At 32.0% G+C, this 21,417-nt stretch overlaps 1 protein-coding gene across 1 annotated transcript; it reads left to right on the forward strand.

Annotated features, from left to right (window-relative positions):
- The first annotated feature begins 1,736 nt into the window (after window positions 1–1,736).
- Window positions 1,737–12,023, forward strand: Pburs (bursicon subunit partner of burs). Its single transcript, XM_088242849.1, has 3 exons — window positions 1,737–2,000; window positions 7,139–7,263; window positions 9,025–12,023. The coding sequence occupies exons 1-3, from the start codon at window positions 1,886–1,888 to the stop codon at window positions 9,193–9,195; spliced, it is 411 nt and encodes a 136-aa protein (XP_088098975.1). The 5' UTR covers window positions 1,737–1,885; the 3' UTR covers window positions 9,196–12,023.
- The last annotated feature ends 9,394 nt before the right edge of the window (window positions 12,024–21,417 follow it).

Here is a 21,417-nt window from a genome sequence, read left to right on the forward strand (position 1 = left end):
AGTACAGCCAGGAATATAATATATTTAAGAAAGAAGTGAAAAATTACATCTTTAATTCTTCTTTATGTAACACTGATTGAAAACATCGTTTATATCTATTTTGTAATTTGTTTATGTTATCCTAAAAATTTTATTTATTAAAATAAAATAAACTATTGTAATACGTCACTCCCCATTATGTTCACAAGAATTGTTTATTTCTTTTACGTAATGGGAAACGTTAACGTAAATATATGTATTTGATTCATGTAAAAAATTGTATTTAGTTGTAATATCGTAGTTTTATTTGTTACTAATAAAATTTTTAAAAAATCATTACAGAGCCTCATTTACAAAATTAAAGATTTCACACCAAAAAAGGAAAAGTACGAAGCTATGTTAAAAGCAAATTGAGTTACATGATCGCCTTCTGGAGAACTGGTAACAAGGCAGACATAACAAGGGTAGCAAAATAAAATAATCAAACTAACATAAAACTTACCCTACCTGACCTCTACGACTGAACTATTTGAAAAAACGCACCAGTTTGACATATTTTTTTTTACAAAAATTGAGACGGTAAAAATTGTTCACAAAATTGCACTGGGAAACATACAAAACGATGAAATAACATAACATTAACCAAAAATATTGACATACACACATATAATACCAAACAATATTTCTCCACGAATATACATATTGATTTTGAAAATAAAATGAATTATTCTAAATCTATTTCATATATTTTTATCGGTATTCGTAGTATGTGATATTTCCCTATTCTGGAAGAAATTACACAAAAAATGGACTCTGTGTTACGTGTTACGATTGATTACGATTCATTATACTATATAAAGGATTATACAATAGTAAAATAAATAAAACAACTTTGTTTTTAACCACTAATTTTTATTCTCCACCTACCGGTTTCAAAGCAAACAAGCTTCTTCGTCAAAGTTTACGTAACTAATGAATTGATTCCTTTTTTATTTTAATCATGTTCACTAAATACTGCACGTGGACCCAATAAATCAAGTCGTTTTTCCTTACACGGGTGGTAATTTGATATCATTTTTTTCGAAGTAAGACAGGAGAGGTCTAAAAGGAATATTGTTCATTTGGTTATTAATTATTGTTTTCTCATTATGAATAGCTTTTTTAATTTCTAAGATTTCTAAGTTGTCTAATTTTAATATTTCATTTTCAACATGAAGTACTTTTAATCCAGTGTCTTTATTGAAGTTATGATTATTTTCTATCAGATGATTTGCGAATTCAGAAAAATTATTATTATTTAAGCATCTTAAGTGTTTTTTTACTCCAATATTAAAGTTTCTTTTAGTTTTTCTAATGTAGATTGAATCGCAAAAAAAGAATTAATTCATTAGTTACGTAAACCTTGACGAAGAAGCTTGTTTGCTTTGAAACCGGTCGGTGGAATATAAAAATTAGCGGTTAAAAACAAAGTTGTTTTATTTATTTTATTATAATGAATAACCGCGAAGTTAGTGCTTCAAATATAAACTTTATATTTAGATTATACTATAACTTAATATCCTAATTGATTCGATTTACTTCTGAATGTATTTAAAATAAAAAAACTCAAAAATGTAATTGCTTTGGTGATTTGTGGGCTGCCTGTCGCCATAATGGGTGATGTATGTAAGTCACTTAGTGTTCCATATAATTTAAGAAGCTACCATATATAAGGGTAAATTTATTCTACTCCACATCATTTCAATACTATTTCTTCTTGGAACCCGCGATACTTCTTACTAAGTCTCATTTTCGTTATCATGGCGATTAACACAATTTAAATTTGCCAACACAAAGTGCATTTAAAAATCTATGCAGTTCTCAGGAACCAGATTTGTAATTGCATAATTCGGCTGAATTTTTAAGCATGGTTTTGAAGTTAAGGTTGTTTAAATATGTATGTTTCTTTGTGTCACTATTGGCCGTTGCACATGGCCAGGAAAATTGTGAAACCTTACCAACTGAAATTCATCTGACAAAAGGTTTGTTTGCATTTTTTTTTAATGTTTGAATTTTTTGTGTCTCATTATTTATATTAGTATATATGTGTGTGTATGATTGTTCAAAATTATTAAATGGCGTTGAATATTAAATTTAATGCTTTTGCTAATGTCAAGTTGAATATGCCGTATTTTCCCCTCAACCCTTTAGTAATGATTCGCTTCCACTTAAATAAAAGCCCATCGTTCTATCGCATAGAACAAAAGCGTTCCAAACTTTTGGTTTTGTTTTTAGTTTAACAACAAACGTGTAACGGACGGTTTCGGTTTGCGCTTGCTACTCACGACCTGAGTACCTACGGCCCGTTGTATTGTTGTAAACTGTAGCTCATTTCGTGGTTGATAATCATATAATAGTATTTTCCCGTACGGGCGACTTTATTAGCTGGTGATGTGTTATTGCTCTAAGAACGAACCACACACCTCCGAAATTTTCGGTGTTAAAGCAGTGAGATATAATATATTATAGAGATAACATTCCATACAAATCCGAGCTAAAAAGTCGTCCCCAAAGGACAGGGATTAACCAGAGTAGATAGCAAATATCGTCACGTCGACTTTGACAAGCAAAACAAGTAGTACAGTAAAAAGCACGGACTGTTTACATCGGTCTATTGTAAGTTCTAATTAGTATGTCACTCCCTTTCGCAGACGCGTCGCCTTTGTTTGTCGTTTAGCTTTATGCCCGACTAACTGAGCAGGAAGGAGACAGGATATAACTCTCGAATTGTAACATATTAATTATACGTTTTTTTGACATTAAAATAGCCATTTTAAACATGTTTTGATAAGATAATTTATTTGTTTATTTATTTATTTGACGGACTTATGCAGTCCATTCTAACAATGGTAAATACAATTTCTTATAATAAATACAGGCACTATTAAAATAAAATACAACTAAATAAAATTAAAGCTAGGACAAAAAAAAAAAAAAATTACTACCTCAAGACAAGATCCGGTCTATCTTGGTGAATTTTTAAAACCATAAAGACTTACACCAAAAGTCCAGATCTTGTCTCGAGTTTGCAATACGACACAATCGGGACATTGGTGCATGCAAGCCATAGTTTGTGCTGTGTTGATCGAGGAACAGCACATTATTATTTCGAGAACATTACTTGCCGGGGAAAGGTTAAACCGTCGCTTTTCCAGATCGATTTGTTTAGTATCTTAGCGTAAATATAGGCATTTTAGTAATTTCGAGGAGAAAAGTAGCTGGCGAACGCTCGCAACAGACTAAAGTCCGTTCTATCGAACATCGACCAATTGGCCGCAGGTTGAGGGAACATATTTCGAACGCTTATATTTACTCTAGTTATAAACCTCAATGTGTTTAAGTATGTTCCTGGTGCACCACTGCCCAGCTCAGCTGTATCCAGCATGGTGAGACAATGACGAAAGCTTTTGAAGCCTAGAATTTTTACGAAGAATTGGCTGATTTCTTTATTGGCCATGACTGCGGGAGCGTTTCAGTATACAAGTGTGGCTTATCATCTCCGCCACGTCTCGAGCACAGTCAAACAAACACAAATTTGCGCATTCGGTTTCTCCTAAAATAACAGGAGACCAAATACTCGCGTTACTCCTGCAGAAAAGCCATTTTATGGTGAATACACTGTTTCAGTTTGCAATCAGTGTATTTTTTTTTACAAATGTTTTCAGGTAAATTTAAATACATGTCGTTCTATTGTAAGATACTTTTTCACTGATAAACATATGTATTATTTAAGAAATACCACATTGTAAAACGAGGCTCCCACAGAGACATGCATATTTTATAGGCCCAAAAATTTTTAATTCTTTTTTTACTGATAATATTTCATTGATTCCAAACTTTCAAAATTTTCCTTCTTTTAAAAAACATGCACTATTCTGGATTCAAACTAAAGATATGAACTCTTTTTTTCTATGATTTATTTTGTTGCCCTTTAATAATAAGGAATATTTTTGTGTTTTTTAAAAAATATTTTTATTTCCTTTTTTAATTACTATAAAAGAAACCATATTATCTTTACAGAATATTTTATTTTTTCTTTCTTATGTTATACAAAAAAATTATAACTGTCCATTGTTTATTATAGGAGCAAAAATTCATTAACATTTTCTTGTATACCCACGAACAGACCATGCATTTGTGGGGTTTTTTGTTTACTATTTTTCTATTGATATGTATTTCGTTGATATGTAATTATGCTTTATTTTTTTAATACTCTGTTTTATTATTATGTTTATTGTAAGAAAACAAAAAAAATAATAATAATAAAACAAAAGAAAAAAAAGAATATAATTTAATTTTGTTGGTTTGTCTTCAATTTTGAAATTCCTTCAGAAACGAATGTTAGCCACGTTCAAGTTTTTAAAACAGGCAATTTCATGGGTTAAAATCCTAATACACAATAGCTGTATTTAGTGTAAGAAGGTGCATTGTAAATTTTTTTTTTTTATTACGTTATATTAATTACTAGGTTTTACCCGCGGCTTCGCTCACGTGGAATCAGGTAGTCATTATTTAAGTAATTAATTAGTTGCGTCTTTTATCAATGAGAGTTTCCGTTTATCATTTAAAATAGCTTGGTCTTCCAACAATCGCTATTAAAGAAATACGATGATCCGACGACGTACCATCGTTATTCTGCTCACAAATAAATTTTGGCCTATTTAACATTTATAGCACGCGCTTTTAACCCTTTACATTTTTTCGCATATTGCTATCTTATTCGTACAACATAGTTATGTATTATCGACTTCTCTAACATGTGCAGTAGGTTTGCAGACTAGCATTCCAACGCGATGCCCTCCCGACATCCTTCAGCCACCCGCGCTTACCTCATGCCCCGCAAGAGCCCTAATTTGTCATCCCCCCTTAATTTTGGCCTTTATAAGGCGGATTTCTGGCTCCAGAAGTCATAGTACTCCGGGTCGTCTTCTACCGTTTTGCTAACCCATCTTCTTGGTTCTCTCTGGGAAAGACACCTACTCAGGGCTCTCCTAGCTTAATCAGTCTGCTTTCCTTGTTTGGAACTTTCTGGTACTTAGGGATCGCCTTGGCTCTCATCCTTTACGGTCATATTGTCCACCGTTGCTAACCTAGTCGCTTGTCTTATTTGCCACAACCGGGTTCTTTGGTCAGACATTTAATTTTATTAATCCAGATCATAGTGATTGATCCCGAGTACCTACTCAGCAAAGTTCGAATGCTGGCTGTGGTCCTTTCGCTAACTTCTGAATACGGTGCGAGACATCATATTGTTCGGAAGAGATAGTTTGGCTGTCCCGAAACACCACGTGTTTTGGCCATCCGGAATCATAAATCAACCCCGTCTTGAACAATAACTCCATCGCCTCTCAATCTGTAAAATCAGTGCTTGTCAACCCGTGTAACCAACGATATTGTACGCATTTAATTTCCTAGTGCTTGTACTGTATAATAAATATATTTGAAATACAACCAGACGTCTTACACATTTAAAATTTTTGTTTTGTGTTTATTGGTGTTCACATATAATTAGAGAAAGATGTTAAGTGTAATTATTTTTTATTCTTTGAATTGTATATATATCTAGGCTTTACTGACAATGTATTAAGTCATTGAAACAAATTCCGAGATAATCGCATTAAAAGCTTTTTTGTTCTTTCAACGCATTATTTCTCCCACAATTTTCATAAATTTAAATTTTTTTAAAGCTTTGAAAGAGTAATCTTCTCATAAAATTTGCAATTAACATCTTGGACCTACGTCAAAAAGTATTTGAAATATATAAAGACTGTTGACTTAATGCATTATGTCAGAATAGCCTCGAAATATTGTAATATCTTTTACTGTTTGTGAATTCAAAACAAATAAAATACAATCCAAAATCCTACTACAAAACCAAATCGAAAAACAAACCATAGATAAAGCAGGTCAGTTATAGAAAATTAGAGAATTCATGCTCAATTAATTCTTTTTGACATCCCACATTACCGCATGGGCACTTATTTTCAAATAATGTTGCTAATTGTTGATATGTATCATATACTTTGTTCAATGTACTTTTTTTATTCGGGATTAAAAACAAGTATCATATTTTACTTCTCACATCTCCGGCAATCTCTATGCAAAAAATCAAGTCAATCGGTCGCTCTGTTGAGACGTAAAGAATACACAAACAAACAAACACATTTTCAAATTGATGATATTAAGTATGGATTATGTTTTCCATAACCATATTTTTGACATTAAAACGGGTATAACCTATCCAAAGAGTTGAAACGTAATAACAAACACAACGCATAAAATTCTTACGATAAATAAAACGATATTTAACGGGAAGTTATTTTAATATGGATGCAAACATAAAATGAATATGGATTTCTAAATTTAATATAAACCATTTGAAGAAAATGAAATAAAAATGTGCTGAGAAATTGGCTAGAGGAAAGGAATGTTTTGTATGAATTCGTTCACTTTGTTTTACCGAGACTCCATGTACAGGGTGCGTTTAATGTTCCAGACCAATGTTGTCTGGTTTTTCGTTTTCTTGTCATTGAGACTGTTCGATAACAAATTACTATGGAGCAACTTACGCCGCAGCAACGCGTTGAAATTATAAAAAATACATATTTAAATAATTGTTCAATTGTGAATACTCTAAAAAACTTGCGCAATTTTTTCGTTGCTAAGCACATCAAACATTCGGCATACTACAAATGTTTAAAAAAAATTCATGCATACATTTTCACACACTGGAAGATAAAAGGACAACAACGTAATCAACATTAACTCTGATAGAACGCCATATGACCTCGCATACAGACCTTGCTTCCTCTACATTCATACATCTTCCTACTTTACCAATAATTCCTACTTTAGACATGTCCATCTTCAAGTATTTGATAGACTTGATCGTATCATGTCTTCTGCATCCATCAACATTCGCATCGTAAATCCTTTTAGCCGTTCTTTCGCTTTCCATTCGCTCTACATGTCTAAACCAACGCAGCACCCCATTTTTTAAACGAACTAAATTGAAACGAAACAAAACGAAATGAAACAAAACAAAACAAAAAAAAGAAAGTAAAATTAATAAAAACGTGCCAAAAAGGGAATGATTAAGACTGTTTTTTTTTATTCACAGATGAGTATGACGAGATCGGTCGATTGGTCAGGACGTGCAATGGAGATGTAGCTATCAACAAGTGTGAAGGAACTTGCACCAGTCAAGTACAACCTTCTGTCATCACCCCAACTGGCTTCCTGAAGGTATTTAAATTTTAATTAATATTTGACGCATTGGTTTCGTGGTCAAACATTTCAACAAATGATAGGAAATATTTGTACGTAACCACTTACCGACTTTTCTGTGTCTACTGGTGTCGAGACGTACCTGTCTCTCCGTCAAAACACTAATTACATTAACATGCACATCCCACTATTCATCATCACCATACTGCCCAGTTAAGCCTAAAAGTCGTTATTAAAAAAAAATCGTTTTGCGTTTTTTCATTGTTATAATACATATTTATTTTTATTTTATTCGGGAAACCAACAGTTCTACTCAAATATAAGATATTCTCTTAAATTTGTTTTTTTTTTTATCAAAAAATAATTAAATTAGATCGGCAAAGCATAAAACAGTAATCTCTTGTAAATTTTGCTTCAGCAGATACGACTTTAGCCTTAGCAGGGCAGTTTAGTAGTTACACACAAATATAAAACCAACGTACCAAGGACATATTATATTAGAAGCGAACACCAACGTGCACTAATTATTGTTACAAACTTTTATTTTCATAAATAAAGAATTAGCTTTTTTATAATTTGTCCAAATATTTCAATTTCGGGGATATTTTCAAAGAGTTGTAAATACCTCATTATTAGACAATAATAATCAAGTTGGGGCAGAGTGAGGGTTGAACCTTGTACATCTGATGCACTAGCCCCGGGAACTTAATCCAACCTTTTAATCGTATGGGAAGCAATAGTAGAAAAAAAGGGTTAGAGAAGGAAGAAATTATTTTCTCTTCCATGTCTTGGTTTACTTCGGGTCAATTTTTTGCAAACACTGCATTTCCAAAGAGGGAAAACTAATGATAATCGACATGAAAAAGAGACCTATTTAAAAAAAGACTTTGAAAATATAAGAAGCATGACATGTACCTAGATAATATGTCAATAACAAAGAATTAAGAATAGTCCAGAAACCGCATACTAGCATCAAACATAAAGCGAAAAAACTACTCGTAAATGAGTAGTCTTACGTTTTGACCCATTAATTTATTTGTAGACGTCGCTCAGTGCGCAACTACTGATTTGAATTCAACTATACCGTGTTGTGTCATTTTAAAGCGTAGAAATACTGCGAGGATCTTAAAGAAACAGGATGGGATCACATTTCACGTGTAGTTAGCAAATGAATGTGTGAGTAGCAAATACATTACTTAAACATTGAATTATTTTTCCATCTGTCAGATTGTCGAAGAAAACGAAATGAACGTTTCGTTAGTGTTGCCAGGGTAGTAATTTTTTTACCCTACTTTGCTCATCTAATGAGAGAAGTAATGAAAATTAGACATCGATGGACATTTGACCTACATTATCTTTAATCATCAAATAATATTTAACATGGTATAAAAATATCCGTTTGATGTAAAATAAAATTTGTTTTATATTTTAATTTCAAAGTTCATTAATTCAATTACTCTTATTAAATGACCCTTTACTTATCTACTCTGTTGTGTCGATCAATATTTCCGCGTGCACAATAACATTTTAGAGAAATTAACGGATTGCTTTTTTTTAACCTTACATTTGTGTTATGATTATATTTTTTCCCATCGTGAAACATTACGCGGCGACATCACAAATGCGCGCGGCGCAAGTAGGGCATAGTGGGCGAATTTTCGGACACAGCCCGATGTATTCAAATATGATTCTACGCTCCTTCTGGACTATTCTTAATTCTATGGTCAATCAGAATCATTACAAATAGGCGTTTTTCAGTATTTATACGCTGCGTTTTAGGAATGCTACTGCTGCCGTGAGACCTTTCTACGCGAGCGCATCATCACCCTGACCCACTGCTATGACCCTGATGGAATGAGATTCTCGTCCCCCGAAATGGCTGCTATGGACTTGAAGCTGAAGGAGCCCACTGACTGCAAGTGTTACAAGTGTGGAGACTTCAGCAGGTAGACTGATGCAGAACGAAATCTCGCCAATTCTCCGTTTGACCTCCAATGTCAACCCCAAGATTCAGGAGAAAGATCGCACTCAATTTCATTTTATTGGTCGCATAGACACATTTATTATTTACATATTTTATTACTTTGCTAAGCTCAATCCATCTGATATGGATCAGCTCATCTTTTACAATATTAAATCTGTACCTCAGAGGCAGACGGATGCAAATCCAGAATTTGATGAAATGACATTTTTTTTTATTTTTATTTTTTTTTATTATATTGAAAACATATTATACATAATTATATACAATATTCCCAAGGAGTTTTTAAAAAAAAAAACTCATTTAGGGACATACAGATAACAATTTTTTTAAAGACGTTTTTAAATTTTAAACTATAATATTATTTACAAAAGCAGAAAAATTAAAATTATGATAAACTACAAATTAAAAAGGGTATGAAAAATACTTGAAAATAACAAAAAAAACAGAATACTAGGCATGGATATAAATTCAAAATAATGTTTACATTATGCAATCTGGGAAAGAAAATTGAAAAAGTTTAAAAATTACATGTATGTATATATACATACTGAACTAGTACAAAATAAAATCATTTTTTTTAATTAACAAAATATGCGCACACCCAATACAGGTTAATTTTTTTTTATCAAAAACGTATTGAAATTATGTATACAAGCCAAAAAAAGTATATAAAAAGAAAAAAACACAAATAACATTTAAATAGTATTAAAAATTACAAGCAAAAACGGTAAAATATTGAAAGGTATATGTTCAAGATGCGCATTCTCTATAAACTAACATTATTTATTCAAAGTGCTTCTGGAAAAAATAATTCTTCAATTCGCACGTCCTGTTTCTATATTTTGAAATAGGTACTTTAAATTTTTGTGGCAATTTATTAAATTTCGATTTTCGTATCCAGTTTATTATCATGTCTGTTGATTTTGAAAGATATTAAGTATTATAATGAAAGAACCAATGTATTAAGATACGGAAAATACAAATTAATGTTCTGAATGATTAGAAATCACTCAGAGAAAGTAGATTTTTTGGGCTATTGTTGAACATTTGACGTTTGGATTTGCATCCATCTGCCTCTGAGGTACAGATATTCTTATGGCAAAATACGAGTATAAATTTCTTTTTCTGTCAAATTTTTAAATCTTATGTTTTGTCTTATTCTTGTCCTGGACTCAGTGCTAAATAAACTTGCGGCGTCACTGCGACCGGTTTAGATCTATTGTGAACTAAGTCTCGTCCTTCAAACCTAGGTCTTTAAAGAGCTGGGTTACTGAACGGGAGGCGAGTGCTTTGATACCTGTTGCTAAACGCGTAGCATGCCCAGTTGCTCATTCTAAGATGTTTATCGACGTGGTTTAAAAGTCGTTAAGGAACTTGACCGCTCACAAAGTAACATGATTAATTTATCGCGGTCACGTAGCTTGACCACGATATAGCGTATGATAATTTGTGCAGAAACAATTTCAACTTTGAAAAATAAGTTTATTTTTAATTGTTTATGGTTTTGGAGTACTTTACATATTTAAATAATATAATTATTCAGCGGCGTCAAATAATATTAAAATACGCAAAACTTGACGTCGCGTCGCACGTCGCAAAACGTAATTATTTTGAATGGTGACTATTAGGTGTTACAACACAACGTCCTGTGGTCTTGTCCCATTTTACCCTCTCTCTGATTACCGAATGGAGTTTCTCGCTACTATCCGTGGCCCTGTTATAGGTCCTGTCGAATATACAAATCTGGTGGCTTCCAAAAAAAATGTCGAGGCTTTTAAAAAGTTCTGTAATCATTTCGGGGAATTGATCATGTCCAATTAATTTGACCCAGTCTGTGAAGAATTCACTTCCCTCTTTTCTCAATCCAATGAAGTGCATATTACGTACTTCTGGATTACTTTCTTTCAGCAAAAAGACACTAAGGTTACCAGATTACAGAGAGTTTCTCCAGGCAGCGGGTTCCGTTCTAGGACGAGAAATTTTTCCGTGTATGTGGGCACCGCCAAGAAGACAATTCATCGCGTTAGTTATTACCGACAAGTGCGGCAAATTGTGATTGAGCAACAGGTCCTTAAAGTATCAGACTATTAGATAGGGGGTGAGCGCTCTTACATCCTCGGGTTTAACCAGTTCAGTGGCCCCCCGAAGATGCGGCTTCTATTGTGATATAAAATATCACATTCACATATAACAGTTCTTTAATCAGATTATTCTTGATTTGTGTACTCCTTCGTTTTATTGTTTTTCTACCATAAGATATACAAGAAAAGTATTTTAAATAAAACAAAAAATAGTATGTAAAATTGATTGCGATTTTTTTTGGGGGAAAATGTTTGATTAAGAACCACCGCCGCATTTCCTATGAAATTACTCTCGATGATTACCTATTCAATTAATTAGAGTAATACATTTATTTATTTAAACGGTGATTTGTAAATGATTGAATAAACAAATGTTTTTAGGCATTTGCCTAGTAAAAAAGCTTAACGCTTTCATTAAAGCTTTAAATTGTATATACTGTGCTTCCTTTGCAAAATTATACTATGCACACTTATTTAAGAATCCTCTTTTACTGAATTTTTATGACTTGATAGTGAACTTTAGAATAGAAGTAAGAATTAAATCAATTATAAACGCATTAAAAAATTGTAAAAAAAAAAACTCGACTTGAAAGTCAGAAAAATCGCTTTTTATGAACTATTAAAATTTTATATCATATGCACCTTGACATGTTAATTGATAAGAACTTAAAATGTATAATTTTGGAATAGAAATTAAATTCGTAGTTGGAAAATACTGTGATTTTATTTATTTCTTGTATAAAGAACCCTTTATTTCCTATTGTAATATACCTATAACAGAAATATTTTAGTTCTTATTATTTACCGCAATATTAATTCTAGAAAGTACAGTTCTGTGTGTGAAATAGACTCAGAAATCTGGACTTGGACTTGATTCTCTCATACATAGTTTACCCTGAAGATGGCTCCTGCAACGGTAGTCGAAACGTCGAAACGAGTCCAACCTACATATTGATAACTGTGGCCGTGAAAATCTACGCTTTGTTTTTATACTCTCTCTTTTCAATCCGTGCCTCATGTCTGAGGATGGTGATCACGCCTGACTCCAGGCATGGCTCATCTGTGGCAGTCTCCTTCCACCTGGAACGGTTTTGTGCTCTTCTGTAGGCATTTGACAGTGATAATTCTGATGATTCGGTAACCAAGCCGCTCCGCTCCATCTTGTCGGTTGACTTCAACGCGACTTTGTCCCTTCAACACTTCCCAGGAGGATAGTTTTCTATAAACCATCAGAGTTTCCCCTGGAAATATGTCCAAAGAAGTGCAGAATTCTTTTCTCGCACATAGATGTAAGTCATTCTTTTGCGTCTACTTCCTGGAGTAAAGATATATTCTTAAATTTGGGGAAAAAAAACCTTTAAACATTTAATAATAAAAAAAAAACATAGTTTAGGAGGTAGTTGTTTCTTTATTTATTGTACGAGTATTGTATTTTAAAAATAAATTAATACATCTATACGGATATTTTTAATGTACTTACAAATACTAACTTATTATACAAAGCACGTAATAGTAAATTACATATTAAAAACTGATTAATTGAACCCATTGCACGTGAAAAGAACTCACTGAAATGTTTATTTTGAAGTAAATTCATTGCTTATATTATTTCCATAATCAGTTTGATCCAAAAATCTTTTTTTCCTGGTTTTTTATGTACAAACCATGTATGCTAATTAAAAATATCAAAATAGTTTGTTAAAAAAAATGGGCGAAAAGCTCATAATTTGCAAAGCATGCAAAAGTTTTACCATTTTGTCAGTTCATTTCACCTGCAATGGGCTTAAATAATAATGCATTTGTTTAATCCTTATTTATTTAATTCATATTTTTCATAGTAAACTGTAATAAAGGGAAAAGATAAACTGAAAAAAACTTACTTTTTTTCTTTAAAAAAATTGAGGAAAAAATACGATAACCGACTTTATGGACGCTTTTCTAACAAGTCGTGAAGCTGCAGCGAGGGATCTGGTTAAAACATATCTATCTATACTGCGATGCTTTGAGCAAAACACCCTATCGTGGCGGCCTCCGTGGTGTAGTGGTCAAGACGCTTGACTCACACACGAAAGGTTCCGGGTTCGATTCCCGGTGAGAACACAAAAATTAAAATATGATTTTTCTCAAGGTGTTCTGTGATGTAATTCACCACTGTAATTGGGCCTCCTGGCCTGTTGTGGTGCAAAAATAAATAAATAAATGTGCTGAGGCTCATGATATTAAAAATTGTAATTGAGAAACAGATAAGTTTAGATTACAAATGAACGATTGAAATTTTAACTCAATACTAACCATCCGGTATGGAGTACGGAATGTGCAGATTATAAACAGAAAATCGAAAGAAAAATAGATGTTTTGGAATGGAAAATGGTTTCAAAAATATTTTTTAAATGAATATTTAGTGTATTTTAGCTCATTACGAAGAACTGAAAGTATTATTAAAAAAGTACAAACCATGTATGCGAATTCTTAGTGAAACATATGTAACTAAAGAATTAACAAATAACAAAGTAATGTTTCCGGGGAGATAGGATAAAAGGCGTCATGATCGTAATCATAAGTAAAATTTCTTTTAAGATAATTTCAAATGATTTCTTGCAAAAAACAAAACTCACGATGCTCGCCACACAAGTGAAGAATACATTTATAACAGGAACATATGTGCAGTAGTGGTCATTTCCAAATTAAGACCATAATTTTTGACTAGATTTTTTTGAAGGTTGGTGTTAAAAAGCGTGCAATAAAAGAGGCAAAAACGAAATTGCATCATAATTAGTAACAGAAGTGATACAGAAGATCGTTTTGTGATAAAAGTAATTGACAATATCATGCCTACTAAAAAATATATTTAAGAAAACTAACAAATAATAATTATGGCTCATACAAAGTTGCTCGAATAATTCAATCAAATGAAGAATGGGAAAAATTAAAAAATTAGGAGACATAATGCGTCTGAATTTAATAACTTGTAATGTAGTTAGTAGCTGAATTTATTTTTAGAATTAAAATGTAAGTTATAACTAGTTGTTAAATAAATACATTACATTACAACCCGTGCTTTTGATGCCTCATGAGCCCTTACCAGAGCTGCCCTTTCTTCATACCTAGAAGACCATCGATAACAATGTTATGGTTGTGATTTAAGGTTAATTTCGAGGCGAACGTCCGTGGCGTCATTAAACCTGCGACAGTATTATGTAATTTGATGAAAGGACAGCGTATTGGGCGCCAGTATCACAGTATCATTGATACAATGACGCTTTTCCTATTAACCCCGATCTTCTTAAATGATATCCTATTATGGTAGATAGATAGGACAGGGAATTTTTTTTTTTAAAGAGTGAGCGACAAGAGGAGACACGATTGAGACATACAAGATCCTAAATGGTCGATGTAATTGCCCTCAGCGTTATTAGTAGGGTCTTTTCAAGTTTAAGAAAAAATATTTTTTCCGTGGGACGTCAGATAAGTTTTCTACGATGATTTAGTATGCATATTTTGAATTACCCGAAAACGAGACCTTTTGTGTCCTATAGGAACGGCACGTATTATTTTATGGCGGGCATTACGTGTGGCGTCAAAGTGACGTGACGCCAACTGCGTGCCGTTTTGTATGTGCTCGTTTTAAAACCCAAAAATAATTAAATATGTTGTAAACCTAATTAGCATCGTAAAAATTCGCAATAACTATTATCGGGTCTATAACTTAAAAACCGTAATTTGACATTAGATGTCATAAATAAATAAATAAATAAGCTGTCAAAATCAGCCAACAGTGCTTGATTTGCTTGTGCGCATCATATTTTTTTAAATCATGGAAAATTTAGAAAATTGACGAAAAAAACAGCATTTGCGGGAAGTTTTGTCGAGTCTGCAAGCTAAACTGCAGCCGAAGTCACCGTTTGCTCGTGGAATTGTGTGGCGAACAGTGTTTCCAGCGAATTGAAGGAAAAATGGTCAGAATGGGAGATCAGACACAATACATTGATTTTCTAACATGACAATGCTCGACCACATGTTGCTCAACCTGTTAAAAACTATTGGGAAAATAACGGATGGGAAATTCTGCTTCACCCGCCATATAGTCCAGACTTGGCGCCTTCTGACTTCCATTTGTTTCAGTCGATGCAGAATGCACTTTCCGGAATACGCTTCACTTCAGTCCAAGGCATCAACAATTGCTCGATCCGTTCTTTGATTCAATAGATAACCGGTTTTGTTGGGATGGCATCCACAAATAGCCAGAAAGATGAGGAAATGTTGTAACTTCCGATAGAAAATACTTTGAATAACAGAATAGTATCAGATTTTCTTTAATAAACGCTCCAATTACCTAAAAAAATTCAGGTTTTTAAGTTATGGAACTAATATGTTTCTTTTTAACGTTAATTCTGATTTGTGAAAATTCTCTATTCCATCCTTACAATCATATCCGCCGAGGGGTACCCATTGCAAGTCCTTTTGTCCCCTATTTGAGAATTTTAAAAATCTCTAACAGAGTGGTTTCGGACTGAAATAACCTGCCAAACATGGCTGTCCATTCCACAACGGTTGGCTAATTTTAATACCGCTTGGGAGTTAATACAACGTAGCAAATGTGTACTAGCTATAGACGCACGAGCAAAGGTTGATTGCCTTTAATCTAATAAAAAAGTATTTTGTAATACATCGCATTAAATCCGTAATTTAAGTGAGTTAATTTATTTAACAAATTCTGAGTCTAATTTTATTACAATAAACATTTATTTATTATTTCAACATCGAAAATATTGTTATTGACTAAAATAGATTGATTAACAGCCTATTAATTATATATTAATATTTAATCATTTAAAACTATTTACACTTTCAAATAAAAATACAATTGGAATAAGCGCTAATTTCCCCGAATCATGTGGGATGACAAATTTATATAATTAAAACTTTTTGATTAATATTACATACATTTTAATTAAATTAAATCACATTCAATTAATTACTGACATCACAACTGTAATTATAATTTTTACTGTTGACAAAGGTACTTTTTTTATCTACTTAGAATATAGTACAACACTTTTATTATTAAAAGTATGGAATGCATACTTTGTAGAGTAAAATACATTAATTCGTTTTTATATTAAATAAGGAAACACAAATTCATTCGTGATAAAATTTATCTATTTTAAAGCAAGGAATATGACATTAACCCCGTTTGACAATTCATAAAAAAATTGGTCTGATTCAATTTTTTGTAACGTAAATGCTAAAATTTACACATCTCTTGATAAAAAAAAAATTTTTTTCCTCAGATTCCATATCAAATTTTTCAACACGCCTCCGTTTTCATTAAAATATTCATTCAGATTTTAAGCCTGCATATAAAAATAGACACTGTGTAAACATTGAAAAATGGGTGGCCATGATACTTATTGAGACAGTGGATTCCAATGAGAATCAATTAGATTATTTATTAAAGAATTCATGCACTATTTTATCAATATAATAATCTACACAGTATACTGTGCGCGTGACACGCTTTCATTGCGTATTGCTAGTTGCGCGTCTCCACATAATAATTGCTTCAAAATTATAAACCATGCCATGCAAAACAGCAGATAAGAATATCAAAATTAGCTAGGTACACGAATTATTTTTCAGAAACCTGATCAATTTCTTATGCAGTTTTCTAATTTTAATAAGCTTTCTTAGATAAAAGGGGTATTTAGCGAGCCATTGTTTAGCTTAGAGGACAAAGCCCCGATAACGACGCAACAGCTAGCATAAATATAAAAACATTCAATTCATTTATGTTTTTACGTTGTCTTTTCATTAAACAATATGAAATCCTAAAATAGTCTAGAACGTTGTTAAATACGCATCATTGTATGTCATTATTTTTAATATTTTATTTTAAACAATCACGTCTCTTATTTACTAAACAAATCAATACAATTTTAATACGTTTATAAAAATACAAATTAGAATAACAGCAATAAATATATTTGTCTATTCTATCACAACATTACATTTCAATAAATATTTTATATGTTTATTATCTTAATATGTTTAACCTATATTGTAAATTAAAATTTAATTAACTTAAATTGTAATCACAAAAGTAAAGGAAAAAAGCACCCGACGACAAACCGCTAACACAGTTTTACTGGACTTTTTTTATATTTAATTTTAATTTAAAATTTTTATTTATTCAGAAAAACAACAGTATTATAAAATAATGTAAACAACATTATTAAAAAAAAACATAAAATCAGTTTTCCACATAAATACAATTATAAAAATCCAGTTCAGTTAGTTTTTGTGTGTGAGGATGCGTGGGTAAGTAAGTGGAGTCTGGTTTTGGTAGGTATGTGAATATGTGTGTGTGTATATGGGTGTGAGGGTGGGTGTATGGACAGGGTAAGTGTGTGTTTGATATGAGTGAATAGAAACAACTTAAATGAGTAATGTAAAAATATTATTTTTTTATAAAAAAACATATTTTTTTTCATATTATAGTTTTTTAATTCTTGTTTTAAAAGTGAGTTTACTGCAGTTAAATAAATATGTATTATTGAAAAATACATTATTATTACGCGCCAAGCGAATCAGAGGAGAGTTCTGTGCATAGTTGGTGCGAACTGTAGGTACATGGAAAAGAGATTCGTGTGACGGGTGCGGTAGCCAGGTACATTAAGGGCCAACTTAGAAACCAGAACAGGACTATCAGGAATGTCAAGTAAAATCCCCATATCTAATACCAAACGACGATCCTCAAAACTACGTATATTACGTTTCTGACAAGAAGTTTTATAGTTAAGGTCCGTAAATCTGGATCTCCAATTGAAATGTCGCAAAAATGTTTGCTGAATATTTTTAAATCTTATCTTGTGTGTGGGATACTGAGGAGACCACACAGAGGCATATTCAAGGAGACTGCGAACTCTTATCGAATTTATTTCGATAATAAGACAAATTGTACAATTTTACAAACATGTTTATTATGTCTTTACCGAAATAACGGCGTGGAAAAGAGTAGCAAAGCTAAATGGGAATCAGGCGGGTCATGGTCCTCAGATGTCGGATGGTAGATGGACGAAACGAGTTATGACTTATGAGGATTGGAAGCCGAGAACAGGACGCAGAAGCGTTGGGAGACACCAGACCAAATGGTCCGAGGACACCAGAAAGGTTGCAGGTCCAACGCAGGACTCAAGAAGTAAACTGAGTAAGAGTTAATAATAAAGTCGCTAATCATCTGATAAAATAATCATAACTTCAAAAAGATACTAGATTAAAAGTAGGTACTTCATGTTGAAAATAAAATATTAAAATTAGACAACTTAGAAACCTTAGAAATTAAAAAAGCGATTCAATATTTGTTTTAGTTCTCTCCTGTCTAGCTTCGAAAATATTGATATCAAATTACCACCCTTGTAAGGAAAAAAAGACTTGATTTATTGGGTCCACGTGTAGTATTTGGTAAACACGATAAAAATAAACTAGAAATTAATTCTTTGGTTACGTAAACCTTGACGAAGAAGCTTGTTTGCTTTGAAACCGGTCCGTGGAAAATAAAAATTAGTGGTTAAAAACAAAGTTGTTTTATTTATTTTAGTAAAAAATTCCATCTTCCTTTTCTTATCAAAGTTACTAATAATTGTATTGAATAATGAAGTAATTTAGCAGTTTAAAAAAATATATTTGTTAATAGACTATCGAACTAAGTAAACAATATTTTATGGATAGTACTCGTATTATCATCGCTATGGTTTTTTTAAGGTTTTTATTTTATTAATGTATTTATGTTTGTATTGTATTGTAATGTATTGTATTTTATTCGCGCGTAGTCTTTTTTTTCGGTGAGTTGTGCCGATTGGTGGTTTGGCTTCCCGGAAATCGAAAATCTATCACAACACTCTATCACTGGTTGATTTAGAAGAACATGTGACGCCATTAAAAATAGTCAATTTTTGTTAAAATATTTTTTTATTAATTTTTTCATACATTTAAGAGCTTTGCCGTACAATTAAACGGCTTAATTTTAACGGGTAAGAAAACATTTTTATATCTGATTTCCCGTAGCACTGAACTTCCTTATGGTGATGACTGATCTTCAGTTTCGACTCCGGAGTGATAGGGATACAATACTAAAACTATTGTGGAAATATTCAGTTTAGCTCGGCCCAGCTAAGTTTAAAACCCAAGACGATTCACTCATTTTATTATAGAAGTTAAATATAAGATTTTTAAGAAAAACAATAAGTAAGAATTTTAGCTAATAACCATAGTTATTATATAATAGAATTAAACAGCTTAGTTATTTGTATGAATGTACTTATGAAAAAACATATTTGCTGTCATTATATTTTTATCAAGTTGTGTTATTTGTTCTATAATGTTCATTCCGTGCGATGTTCAGTTATATGACTTTTACCATTTCGGCTAATAATTATTATATAATAATTTGTGGTTACCTTTAAAAAGTCAGCTTAATTAAAATACTTGACATAATCTTAAATATTTTTTTTTTAAAGTTATTACCGTCCAAATTTTTGTTCAAGCTAATGACTAAACACATCACATTAATTAGAAATTTTACTAATTTTGTTGTGATACACACAACACATACAAGAAATTTTCCAACTAGAAATCTTGTGGCTTACATAAATTATTATACAAAATTATTTATCTTATTTACAAGGTCCTTACAAATTAACAAATGTACAACGTAAAACACAACCATTTTTAATTTTTATCCTATTACATATATTACGACTTTAATTATTTATTTAGATCATTATGATTTTAAATCGACAGAAATGAATGTCATTGAAAAAGTTTGTCATATTATGGGTCTGTTGAAAAAAAAAGTTCTTGGGATATGATCCTTTGGATGATTAGCCTTATAGATGAATTAAGTGTAGTTATTTAGAATTACTTTATGGTGAATTTATTGTGATAAAAGGAATATATAGATAAGTGGAATAAAAATATGTGGAAAACTTTTGTCTTATCTAAGATATGCCGATGAAAAAACACAGATTGCTACAACAGAAATTTAGATGGCCGAACTGTTATTAAGAATCGAGGAAAAAAACAAGATAGTGGGTCTGGAGATTAACAAAACGAAAACCAAAATACTTATAATATATCGTAATCACCAAGTCACCAAGACAAATACTTTAATCGACCTCGAGGTTGTCGACGAATTCAATTACTTTAGTCCTTGGATAACGGATAATGGCAGTTGCAAGCCTGAAATCAAAAGAAGAGCTGGGGCCTTATGCTGGACTCTTTCGTCTTTAGAATCGTATGCGACTTCCGTAATTCGACGAGTGACAGCATTCTTGAACCACCCATACGAATGCAGTCGATTGAAAACCAATCGACTTTATCTCGAGTGCCTCAAAGCACTAGACATTAACAATCGAATGCGACATCGTAGCTTCAGCTGTCAAACTTCCTTCTTGTACAACGCTCGGCATTCATGTTTGAATGACAAGTACCTGGGTATTTTTGTTGTATTTTAATTAAAAATTAACAACACTGATCAATGTTATGAAGATGGCGTATCAACAAATGTGCAACGAATATAACTGTACTTATTTTTAATCCATTATCAAAAGACGCGATTTCAAAATTATTTAATTGCTCGTCAATGTCAAAATACGTATTTACAATATGTTTTTAAATCCATTAAATGAATATAAAATATTTTTAATAACATGTAGATGTGTGTTATGTAAACGGCAAATAATAAATATCAATGTTGCAGTGTCTCAGTAAATCATTTTTTTCATAATATTCCACACAAAAAATATTCAACGGAAGAAGTCTGACGAGAAACAATTAAAGCTTTTTTGTGGCAGCAGAGCAATAGATAAATACGGATTTGTTAGTATTGCCACTTTCTCATTCGTCTTTGTAATTGAATTGTCGGGGGGTTTTCAAAAGTTGCATTATGACAAAGCAATCGAGATGCTTAATCTACTATTGTCGAGGGGGTGACAAAATGTCACATCATTCAAGCATAAGGCTTCTGAGCTGGCAAAAAGTGGGATGGCAAGTTTGCAAAAGATATGAAAGGACAGAGACATATGATAAGCGATAAAAATGAGATTGGTC

Source organism: Micrasema longulum, unplaced genomic scaffold, assembly GCF_059751315.1.
Source record: "Micrasema longulum isolate JH-2025_06_02 unplaced genomic scaffold, ASM5975131v1 h1tg000020l, whole genome shotgun sequence".
In the NCBI taxonomy this organism is placed as follows: Eukaryota; Metazoa; Arthropoda; class Insecta; order Trichoptera; family Brachycentridae; genus Micrasema; species Micrasema longulum.

Excerpts from the sequence above, each read along its gene's own strand:
- Pburs (XM_088242849.1), top strand. The coding sequence starts at position 1,886 with ATGGTTTTGAAGTTAAGGTTGTTTAAATATGTATGTTTCTTTGTGTCA. Across the intron at positions 2,001-7,138 it reads TGAAATTCATCTGACAAAAG|ATGAGTATGACGAGATCGGT; the intron begins GTTTGTTTGCAT and ends TTTTATTCACAG. Across the intron at positions 7,264-9,024 it reads CCCCAACTGGCTTCCTGAAG|GAATGCTACTGCTGCCGTGA; the intron begins GTATTTAAATTT and ends GCTGCGTTTTAG.